We start from the raw sequence: 12,323 nt of genomic DNA, 5'->3' as shown, positions 1-12,323 counted from the left end.
AATTAAATTCTAGGACCAAAAGCATAGTTGTTGAATGGTCATATGCTCGGGGTTCATCAGGAGATCCAAACAGGTAGGAGAAAGAATGGCTGAAGATGAATGCAGGTCATTTGAAATGGTTGAACCTAAGAAGCACAAATAAAAAAAAAACAACCCTGCAGTTTCCAGACCCATATTCGTATTTGTGGAGTCTCTCAGAAGAGTCATTCAGTTCATCTGAGGAAATGATGGCCCCAAACTGCTGGTTTGAGGAAAGGCATACATCATCTAATACAAGCAGCTTAGCAACTCCAGGACAAGCCCAAGGAGACCCCTGTGAATTGTAATTCAAATGCAAAGGCTGGAAACACAGGAGTGATCTACTGCTGTGGGATAATGCTTTTGTACACTGTAAAGATTTGCCACTTATATTGGTTTAATAAAATACTGTTTGGCTGGCTAGGCAGGAAGTGTAGGCTGGGCAACCAGACTAAGAGAATTCTGGGAAGAGGAAAGGCAGAGATGCAGTCACCAGTCAGATGCAGAGGAAACAAGATGAGAACGCCTCACTGGCGAAAGGTACCAAGGCACGTGGCTAAACATAGACAAGAATTATGTGCTAATTTAAGTTGTAAGAGCTAGTTAATAATAAGCCCGAACTAATAGGTCAAATAGTTTATAATTAATATAAGCCTCGGTGTGTTTCTCTGGGACTAAACAGCTGCAGGACCAGGCAGGACAGAAATTTCCATCTATGAATGGCACCTGACATGGGGTAAGAATTTCCACATGAAGCCTGAGAAAGCTTTAAAAAAAAAAAAACCAAACCAAAGGATTCTAGACAGACAATAACAGAGTCAAGCACAGCTTCTTGGTAACTGTCTTTGTTCAGGTAGGCTCTGTTTGCTGGACCCTGAGGACTGAACTCAGGTTGTCAGGTCTGACAGCAGCAAGGCCTTACCTGCTCAGCTCTCGCACTTTTATTCTTTAGTTATATTTAGAAGACAATGGAAAGCCCACATTAAAGTCGGTACACTATAAAAAGGTGGAATTTGTGACATCAGGATCATAAAGTTGAAGTTGAATAGGATAGGTCTGTGGAGGAGTAGGGTTTCTTTCTTATGTGATTGAGGCTCAGCAGTTGAAAGTTACAAATAGACTCTTGATGCTACGGAGTGTTCTATGTAATCTTCATGGTAAGAACAAGGAAAGTAACTATAGAATACATGCAAAAGGAAATAAAAAGAAAACCACACAAGTTGCCATAGAAACTCCACATAAAATAACAAAGGACAGATTGAAGAGAGAAACAGAAAGTGGCAGGAAAAATGGAGCATTGTCTGTCTCTTTTACTGTCTTATCCCCATGTTGGGTGCTCCTCAAATCTTAATTCTATGAATAAACAATCAAGTAAAGAGTGTAAAAGACAGAATGGAAACAAGTTGATGTGAATGTGATCTCTCATGAACACATCTGGGGACTGTTTCAGGACTCAGTAGAAACTGTATACATAAAGTGCCTGCGGATTTGATGATAATACATGTTTTAATTTCCAAGAACAATCAGGCTTATACTTTGACAGCCTTAGTGAGTAACTGCATCCACTGTAAGCTGTCTAGCTTACAGCTCAATTTTTGTTTTCTAATAAATAATCTGCCCAAATCCCAGACTATTACACAGGGGTACATTATATCTCCATCTTATACCTTACAAGTTAAATACGTTCAAAAGCAAGTGGCGTAAACAGTGGGCAGAGCTGTCAAGTTAACCAGGGATCAGTTTCCGAGTGATGCTTATCAGAGGTGGTGCAGAAAGTGGCAGCTTTCACAGGAACGCCAACAAGGAAGGACCCAAAGTCAACCCATCCCACAAGTGTTTCCTGAGTACTTACCAAGCGTGAGACACCAAATGTCACTCCAGGCTAACAGTGAATGGGTCTGAGTTACTAACCATGAGTGTGACAGTTGGAAAGGCTGAAGCAGACAGATCCAAGATATTGGAAATGAATATTCATTTATAAACATGAGAAGGGGTGCTTATAAATGGGCTTGGGGGTGTTGGAGATACAGATGATATGGCAATGGCTGACTATGATATTATGACATCCAGTCATCCTAGACTTCCCTACAGGAAGATTTGCTTGTTTGTTAATCACATAAACTGATTTACAAGCTCACTAACCCGAACTCTATGGAGAAAACACGGAACAAGCTAATACCATCGTCTCCTTATCGCCACTTCCTTCTTCCCCAACCCATCACACGCTCTCAATATTCTTAACTAGACCTACGGTCTTGGCCTGTTTATCTCTGAAGCAGAGGTGCTCTGGCCTCTTAAAGAGCGACACTAGGCTAAAGGTTAGATTGTGGAATCAGTTGCCTGGATCCAAATCTTGTTCCCTTGTTTGTTAGGTAGGTAGGCGTTTCCTGCGGGTCACTTAAACTCTCAGGTGCCCAGTCTCCTCATCTGGACAATGGAAACCGCAGAAGATCAAGTGTACACTGGCTGACATGGAACAGACACATGTTCTACATGACAGAGGGCTGTGTTAGTCTTGGTACTCTCATGAAAGTTCTGAGAGAAGATGGCAGAGGACGCATGAGTCATGTTCCCGGGGAACTTAACACTTACAGCTACTCCCCAGCTTCATCTCCGTACAAAGATCGGGTGTTGCAGGGCTGGTCAGCTAGGGCTGGGCGGCTCAGCACATCACACCTGTCCCACACCTACTTTTCTAGCCGTCTGTGTCTTGGGAAAAGACAGGCCAAGGGGGATTTTCTCTGTACAGATATGTGATGCCTCTGTGGGCCACAGATTGCCCCTCTGGAAAAATCTAGAGCCGCTTGTAAGATCGTAGTCTCAGGGAGACTTGTCACCTTCATTGGATGACAGGTGACATGATTTAGATAAATGTGGTAGATACTCCTGTGTGATTTCTGAAAGCCTGTCCCTTCTCTAGGCATGGCTCCCAGACTAGCCCGAGTGTGACAAGCTGAACAGTTCGACTCTTCCATGAACTGAAGCAGAGAATTCGGACCATTGGTAACCTGCCTGTTGGAACTTTGCACTAGATCATAGTTATGGAAGAATAAACATTCATCAAATGATTTTACCTACTGTACAAGCGAGTTTTAAGAATAAATCTACCCCAATTTCGCAGAAAAACAAACAAGTCCACTGAAGCTCAGAGAAGTGAGAAAAATACCCAGACTAGGAATCAAGTCCTCAGATGTAAGCCTTTTCCATGATACAGCTGCCTTGAAGAAGCTCTCCACCCTTCTGTCTCTCTTTACCTAGTTAGAGCAAGACAAAGCCACCAGGCCTCTCCTGTTCCAATGTTCCATCACCATGGCCCCCTTACCTCCTCCATTTGAGCCCAGTAGTCCAGCACGTCTCTCGCAAAGTTAAATTCCTCCGGCGAATCATAGTCATTCCATCTTTGAGGCCACACTCCTGATGTGGAGACACTGTGCTGCTGAGACGGGCTTGAGGAGAAGCTGTGGAAGAACTTGTAGATGCCTCTCGGGATCTGAAACTTCTTCAGCCACAGCATATCGAGGTGGTCCTCTGGTGTGAAACACAGAACCTTCAAGTGACTGTCTGCCTTGGGAAGAGATGGTTTATATGCCCATCACCCCGCAGGCGCCTTCTCCATGTAGTGTTGATGTGTGGTCACTATCTGTTGCTAGGCTTGCCTCTTGCTTCGGATGGGGATTTCTCTACCCAGCTGAGGGACCACAGGGTGCAAAATGCTGGTGAATGGCTGTAGCTGCTACATGGGATTGGGACACTTTCCTGGAATTCCCTTGCACCTCCCTCTGATTTGATGTGGTATTCCCAATTGCAAATCCTGTCCCATGGGACAAGTTATCTTTACTCTGGAGAACTTTCTTCCTGTCAAGCCCAATCTTGTGGTTTCCATGGAAACTGTCATATCATCATCTAAACCCCATCCCCAACAGCTGATGCTGGGTCAGAATCTCAATAGTCATCCCTGTGATTTTTAAACACAAGCTAGAGCAATCACAATATTTCTCAAAATTGTGTGTGTGTATGTGTGTCTATATACTGTCTGTCAGTGTGTTTGGTACCAAAAATTAGCTCAGACTGTTTCCTATTGGAACAGCCATAGAGTGAAAAGTTGGGGAAAATTCCTGAGGTTATGATATCTATCATGTGAAATAAATGAAGCCCATGCCAAGGGACATAGAGATGATGGTAGCGAGAGTCCTGTCCCTCTGTCCTTCTGCTATTATGAGCTTCCCCTGGCTTTGCGGGCTTCTGTACAGATTCCTATAGCCATACACCCATCCTCGGAGCAGAGAGTGCTAGTGTCTCAGCTCCTTCCTGCTGATACTGTGCAGCTCCAAGATGCTCCCTGGGACAGAGTCCTGAGCAGCAGTTCCCAGCCTCAGAGTCAATATAGGCAATGAGCTCCACTGTCATTTCAGTGAGATCATGAATTCAAGCACAGCCTAGATGATAAAACCAGTCCTAGGATGGCCTGTGCTATACGGTAAGATCCCCTCTCTGAACCAAAACAAACAAATAAACAACAACAACAAAACCCTCCAAAACCAAAACTAAATCCTGTATTTGAAAGATCATGTAATTGGAGGTTGAGATTAGATGTTAAGGATTGGATGGAGTAGTCGTAACTGATGACAACAAAAATGGTTGGCTCCTTGGGAACTGCAGCATCCTTTAGTTCCACCATGGAAACGAGTGTGCTGCAGGGGCAGATGCTGGGTACAGGCTCCCATTGGCCATTCTTTTCTACAGCAGCCATATTTCTACATAGATGTCTGCATGACCTCGACTCCTCCTTAAATAGTGTTTTCCCCAAAGGCAGGGCATTCAGTCACTTTAGCAGTTAAAAGGGCTGGGCACATAGATCAGTAGTAGAACACTGGTCTGTTCCTGGTCCAGTCTCTAGCACTGCAAAAGAAATAGTCAAAATAATCAAGTAGTGGCTACTGACTTAAACAAAAGAGTGAGCCAGAACGAGGAAATATAGCAACACTTTATCACGGGCTGTTTCTGTGTCCCGTCTGAAGTATCTGTGGGAGTACTAACCCCAATATTTCTTCTCAGTGTGACTGTCACTAGAAGTAGGTGCTTTAAAACAGGAATTGAGTTAAAATGCAGTCTTTGGAATACATTATGGTTGACCTCCTTTTAAGAGAAGGAAGCAGGCATCGGTAGTGCACAGCTTTAATAACTTCTGTGAGTTTGAGACCCGCCAGGGATCCACAGGGAGGCAGTGTCGGAAAACAGGAAAAAGGAGATTAGCATTCAGACACAAGGTGGAGGCCAGTGCTGTGTGAACAGGGAAACAGTCATCGACAAGTCAAGAAAAGAGGTCTCCAGTGTTGACCTTAGGTGTTCGTTATTCAGAACTTTGAGAAAACAAAAAGAAATGTCAAGTCACTCTGTCTGTTCTAATTTTCCATGGCAACCTTCTTGTTCAAATAGAGAATAAATAAAGCTCTCTCACAACTAGTTTGCAGTTCTGACTTCATGTTTGTCATGTGAGTTGCCAAACACAGGAGTTACCTAGATAAGGAAAGCTGTGTGTAGCCCAGAGGGTAGCCTTTAGCAATCAAACAGCACAGGTTCAAATTCCAGCCCCTCCATTTGCCATCTATGTAACCTGGAGCAATTTACTTAACCTCTCTCTCAAATACAGATGGACCAACAGCACCTATTGACCTAAGCAAAGGTATTGAGGGACCGCTGACATTCTGCAAGGCCCAGCATAGGTAAGTACTCCGTCGAGTACCAGTCTCGACAAAAATACTTCTTACCCAGGTAGGGGCATGGAAATTTTAGAAATATAGTAAAGAATATGAAGACACATTAAAAAAAATAACAGAACACAAACCATAGAAAGTATTGGGAGGGCGTTCCAGTGATTTAAATCCTAAAATCCCTCCAGAGTTTATTTTTCCACAGCCTTTATACCCAACGGAAACAAACAGGGTAGAAGGTAACAAAAGACTTTATTAACATAATACAAAGGATAACTCACACAGTCAAGGGCTTTATCACTCTGAGACATTCAATCATTAGCATTCTGTGGACTAGGTAGCAAAGGTGTTCTAGGTCAGGTATCTTCAAGACCACCTGTCCCCAGGTGACCTCATAGTTACAAAAGAAGGAAGAGAAGTACGTTTGTATATCCTGACCATCTGTCAGGATGGCAGGGATTTATCTTAATTCAAAAGAACCAAGCAGTTGCATCCTGAGTTGGGATGTGCAGCTATGCTTATCAGTCTCCAAACTCTCTGACCATCAGTGGAAACGGGTCTGCGTTTTCCAGCCTCCACAGTGCTCTAAAAGTGGGAGTTACTGATTGCTAATTATCTTTCCAGGGAAATTGGAGTCATTAAACCTGACCCAAACTAACATCATCTTGACCTCTGCAACAGGGTTAGAGCGAAGAAGTGGAGACTGGTGCCTGAAACAGATGGCGCAGAACAGCTTTTGCATGGAAATATACAGATATACCACACGGCACAGCGCATGCTGCAGTTTTAAGAGACACCCGTATCTATGTATTTCCGTGTGTCCTCCTGGGGGTGCACAGATCTCTCTCACAGCTGTGTCCATGTCTGTAACCATGTATCAATATCTAAAATTGCATCTCTCTACATTACTATCTATGGCTATATACCAAGACAGCAAGAATCACATCAATGTTATTCTCTATATAGATAAATATCTATCTATTCACCCAGTATCTGCTAATGAACACTAAATAGTCAATGTAATGTTAGATTCTTCCCTTGTCATGTTTTGAAAAACTGGGGAATGGAAACTATGAAGAGAAATTTTTATTTTGTCTATAGAACGTCTGAATCATAGAACAATTTCCCTTTTCATTTATGAAATACTTATTATCAGGGCTCCACGTGTGGATTTAGATCCTGTCAACTGGAGGAAGGTCGACTCTCTTGGAGGATGAACGTTAAAGGCATGATAAATTGATTTTAAAGCCCAATGTTTTGAAATGTTTTAAAGTCTATTTGGGAGGCAATTTGCCATGTGGATTTGAGGGGGGCTGGATCCCCGGGATTCTAGACTCATGCATTCAGTATTTTGAGACCTTCCTGGAATTAGCAACCCTTTGGACACAAAATGTTACTTAACATTCCGACACATTTAATGTGTCTGTCACAGGGGAACTCAGTCTCAGAGCCAGTATTTGACTTTTAGCTCTGGCTTTACCACCGACTAGTTCTGCGGTTTCGGTTGCTGTAATTTGAGGAACAAAGGTGATAACTACCACACTGATTTTCATGATTATTAGTGATATAAACACTTTGCCAGTATTGAATTTAAAGATGTTGAGGTTGAGGTACCTTTTAACTACCAACAATTATGAACCTCTCTCTGTCTCTCTGTCTCTGTCTCTCTCTGTCTCTGTCTCTGTCTCTCTCTCTCTCTCTCTGTTTACATGCACACACGCTCACATATGTGGAGGTCAGAGGACAATGTCAATTGATTTCCCAGTATCTCTCCACTTTAAGTTTTTGAGACATCTCTCACTGATCCTGAGGCTGGCTGATTTGGCTAGACTGGTTGGTTGCAAGCCTCAGGGATCCTTCTGTCTCTAATTTCCTGATCACATTATAGTGATGACAGCTTGCTTTCTGTTGCTGTGATAAACACCGTGACCAAAAGCAGCTTGCAGGGGAAACAATTCATTTAATAGCTTACAGGTCCTGATCATGCTTCATCACTGAGGGAAGCCAGAGCAGGAACACAAACAGGAGCGGGAACCGTGGAGGAATGCTGCTTGCTGGCTTGTTCTCCATGGCTTTCTCAGCTGGTTTTTAGTACCAGGCAAGATGCCCAGGGGTGGCACCACTCACAGTGAGTTGGGTCCTCCTACATCAATCATTAATCATAAGCATGCCACCACAGACTTGCTTACTGGTCAATCTGATGGTGGTATCTCCTCAGTCGAGGTTCCTCCCTGCTTCCTAGCTTGTGTCCAGTTGTCAAAACAACTAACGAACGTAAGGCACATGCGGTAGGGCACCCTACCTGGACTGTCATATGGGTACCGGAGATCAAATTTAGGTCCACACACTTGCTCGGCACCTGATTTACCAGGTTAAAGGCAAAGTGAACCAGCCTCTGCACAGTATAGTTTGCTTGCAGTGACTCCTCCTGTCTCTTCTCTGCTCCTCTCATTCCCTAACACACCAGTCCTCTTCTATGAGCCAACCGCCATGCTAAACACAGCTCACACACGTTTCCAGGAATTCCTCTCACCAGCATGCCCATTGTACTCGAGGAAAGAAAACGTCAGAGAAGTTAAGTGATTTGACCAATGCCACACAATTTGTAGGTGGTGTTCCCAGAATTTAAAACTGCATTTTCAAGTTTAAGGCTTTTGTGGAATGTGTAAATGCACACAGGCATACAGATAGACAGACAGAGAGAGAGAGAGAGAGAGAGAGAGAGAGAGAGAGAGAGAGAGAGGAGAGAGGCTTTGTCTTACCTGGTACTGTGAAGGAGACAAACGGGCTAGGTCTACCCAGGCAAGGAGGCCTGCTGAGTCTGCCCTCCGTGTGCAGTCCTTGCCAGGACTCGGAACACAGCAGCTGAACTTGGCCCCCGATTGAGGAGAATGTTGAGCAGAGAACTCCAGGAATTGGATGATGCTGTGAGGGGAGGAGACGTCCAGTGGAGAGGGCAGAAAGCAGTGCTGGCTTCCAGAAGGGGCAGCCAGCTAGGGGAAAGGACTCTGTAGAACCTTCCCAGTGTTTGTGGGCTACTCGAGATGGGACGGGAGAAGAAAGGTGGAGTCTTCGCAGGTTTTCTGCAACTAAAGTTCTCCCCTTTCCCAGTCTGCACCCTTCATTTTTATCTATACGACAGCTGAAGGGTCACATGGCTTACATAGCTAAGACCCATGCTCCGAGCTATAGAGACTTAGTTCTGCCTGTGACACCCACCTCTTTGTAGATGATCCCCTCGCTCCATTCCTTGCTTTATTTGTAAAACAAAAATGATAAGTTCTAAGGATTTTGTTTTCAGGTTGGTGTTAGATGAGATAATTCTTGAGAGGCTCATAGCACCCAGGGATAGATTCTGTTGGCTGTTTCATTTGGGATTCTACTCATGAGAAACAATTTTATATATGGGCAGAAGGCAGGGTCCTTTGCAGTTTCAAAGGTTTGGGCTTAAACCCTGGATCTGCCGCTCGTAAGAAGAAACCCAGGGGAAGCCATTACATCCTGAACTGTGGCATCTCACCTATAAATAAGGTTGTGGAGGTTATAGCAAGGTTAGGTCTGTGAATCACTGAAAGCAATATGCAGCTACTGACTCAGGAATTTAGACACAGGATGGATATCGGTATTGCACTGATTGCTTAATGAAGGAGGTCAATCACAGTGCCTGTAATAGTCTTTTTCCATTGCTCCTGCTTGGAAGGGGATTGTTGGACAGTGGAGGACCTCCCTGGCTTTCCCAGCAGCCTTACTCCTCTAATCTCTGCTGAATCTGTAATAAAAACGCCCTGGCTTAAAGTTACCACTAAAGAAGACAGAGTGTAGGGCAAGCCCGGCAGCCTTATGCTTCCTGGATGATGGACGTATGGTGGAATTTTTAGCACAAGGTAGGTTTTCTATTGGGGGAGAAGGATACAAAAGGGAGGAGTGAGGCGGCTGCCTCAGTAAGCTACATATTAAATGTCCAAAGTACCAAAGGGCAAAAGTCACTGAGAGTGGAGTGGGAGGGGCAGCAGCAGATCCCCAGAGACACTTTCTGGACCCAGCAGGTGTCTGCTGAGTGACCACACTAAAACATGGCCATGGTCCAGGCAGTCTGAATGAGTCTAACTTTCACCAGTTAGCAGCTTAGTGGCATTGTGACAGTTCCTATCCCTCTGCCTCCATGACAAGTGAGTCTGCAGTAGAGAAAGCTCATCTCTGAAGACTCCATGTATACCCCTCTTCTACCTCAGCCCTGACTGCTCTGAGCCTAACGCTACTGAACGGAAGTTCTAGACAGTGAACTCTGCAGTGAACACAAACCACTCCCTGTCTTGGGCACATTAGGGGATACTTACTAAATCTGCCCTATCTTGTGATTCAACTCTGCTGGAGGCTGCACAGAGACACGACAGCCTGAAGTGGCAGAGACTCCATCGGTCATCCTTTCTAGATGACCTTGTGGAATCTCCATCCTAGACTTCTCCCTTTCTACACACTAACTCCTTAACCCAATGAGGAATCACGGATTCACTCATGACAGACACTTCCTGAGCATCTTTTAGGTACAGACCTGGTGTTGGATATGCCATGCAAGGTTATTGCTCTCCAGAGGTTTCCGTGCCTTGTGATAGACAGGCAGAAGAGAACAAGAGTCTCAGGCTTTGACCTCTGCAATGATACTCACAGCAGTTCTTGATTTATACACAAACACACAGAAGTTGAAGCTGTTCCAGAACATTCCTAGAGACACAGGGGGCATGATACAAGGCAGGACAGGATTGAATGTCATTTTATCTAAGCTAATTTTTCCAGCTCAAGTCTCTCAATAATTTTCTGCTTCTGCGGTGTCTGCTGTGCCTCCATTTCTGATTTTAGTTTTTCACCTGAGGAATATTTATGAAGAACTGAGGCTGTTCTTCTCCTGAGGAGCCGGGCATTGGTTGGATGGAAAGAACTTTCATTGTCTTTCCGTTCCCTGGTCAATCTTATCAACCAGGTCTGGGACAAACTGTCTCTGGAATAATACAAAATCTTCCTGTAGGTTGGTCTTTGTTGTGCTCATAATAAGGAATCAGTGGCTTTCTCATTCACCTCAGATTTGATGTGGAATAAGCTTTGGAAGACACTTTGTTAGTCAGGCGTCTGTACTGGTCTGCCCTTGAGGTCCTGACAGGATTTGTCCTCAGCTGCAGCCGCTAAAATCACCTCCTGTGCACATTCGCTACGTTCCCGATTAAAAGAGCCCTGCCCATCTCCCATCTCTTTCTCTCTCTACCTGTCCCCCCCCCCTTCTCTGCCTGTCTTTCTGCTTTTTCCTCTCTCCTCCTCTCTTCTTCTGCACCTGTCTCCAGAGGGGCGGGGCTCCTCTTGCCCCGCCCCCCTTTCCATTCCCTTTTTCCTAGTAAAAACCCCTTCAGGTGAGTTCTGCCACACCGTGTCTTTTTCTCGCACACCACTTTTTAAAATTACAACACATTTCCTCACAGCAAGAGCTTTTCAAATAAATGGAGCTCTTTGCAGAGACTTCAGACTAGATGCGCACAGCTGAGGTCAGTGTTCTATATACAACTTACTATACAACTGCTCCTATTTCCTCATCTGGAGATGAGAGCAACAGAATTGATTCCATATGATTGTTGTGATAATTAAAAGTTATATGTACACTACTTGGAGCATCTAATAGGTGTTAAGAGTGCTGTTATTGTTAATTATTCAGAGAAAGGAATAGAGAGAGGGCAGAAACAATCTGTTCCTTTTTTTAAATTTAGGTGTATTCATGCAACACACCAGAGAGTTGACATAAAGTTTAACGACTATTATTCACATCAATACCTTTGCTATTAGAGACCTACAAACTTCAATATTTTCATTACTTAAATTTTAAAATTTATCCTCTCTCTCTCTCTCTGTCTCTCTCTCTCTCTCTCTCTGTCTCTCTCTCTCTCTCGTCTCTCTCTCTCTCTCTCTGTGTGTATGTGTGTGTGTGTGTGAATAAGGTGGTGTGCATGTCAGAAGACATCAGAAGTCAGTTCTTTTTTTGTTTTCTATTGTATTGAGGCAGACTTGCTTGTTTTTCTGCTAGCCCGTGTATTTCAGGATACCCAGCCTTCAAGCTGCCAGGCAAGTCTTGTCTTTGTCTTCCATCTTGCCTTAAGAGTATTGGAATGATGGATGTGTGGCAGCAGGTCTTGAATTCCAGGTAATCAAGCTTGCACGACAAGCAGCCTCACCTACTACGTCATCTTGAGGGCTCTGCATGTTTTTTCTTTTTTTTTTTTTAACATTTTTTCTCCTTTCTTTTCTTCCTTCCTTCTTTCCTTCCTCCATCTCCCCTCTCTTTCACTCTGTCTGTCTTTTCAGTGCTGGAGACTGAACCCAAGGTCTTGTACATGCTGGGCAAGTGAGTACTTTACTACTGAGCTGCGTTCCCAGCCTCATTACTAATGACTATCCTCTCGCTCAAAGGAATTGGAAACACAGATCATTTAAACATATAGTAAAGCCTTATGATATGTGGTTTTTTTTTCATTGTCTGTCTTATTTATTTAAGACACCAAGTCTGAATCAACTTATAAAGGAAAGCATTTAATTTGGGGGTCATGGTTTGAGATA

The 12,323-nt window shown here is 44.0% G+C and overlaps 1 protein-coding gene across 1 annotated transcript in view; it reads right to left on the bottom strand.

Annotated features, from left to right (window-relative positions):
- Positions 1-8,642, bottom strand: part of LOC101999146 (acyl-coenzyme A synthetase ACSM1, mitochondrial-like) — a 33,984-nt gene extending 25,342 nt beyond the window's left edge. The window contains exons 1-2 of the mRNA XM_005351084.1: positions 8,492-8,642; positions 3,341-3,546 (exon numbers count right to left, since the gene is read on the bottom strand). Coding sequence (XP_005351141.1) covers positions 3,341-3,532 — 192 coding nt within the window. The 5' untranslated portion in view covers positions 3,533-3,546; positions 8,492-8,642. The remainder of the gene's footprint in view (positions 1-3,340; positions 3,547-8,491) is intronic.
- Positions 8,643-12,323: the final 3,681 nt, after the last annotated feature.

Source organism: Microtus ochrogaster, chromosome 8, assembly GCF_000317375.1.
Source record: "Microtus ochrogaster isolate Prairie Vole_2 chromosome 8, MicOch1.0, whole genome shotgun sequence".
NCBI lineage: Eukaryota > Metazoa > Chordata > Mammalia > Rodentia > Cricetidae > Microtus > Microtus ochrogaster.
This window is presented reverse-complemented; position numbering and strand designations above follow the sequence as displayed.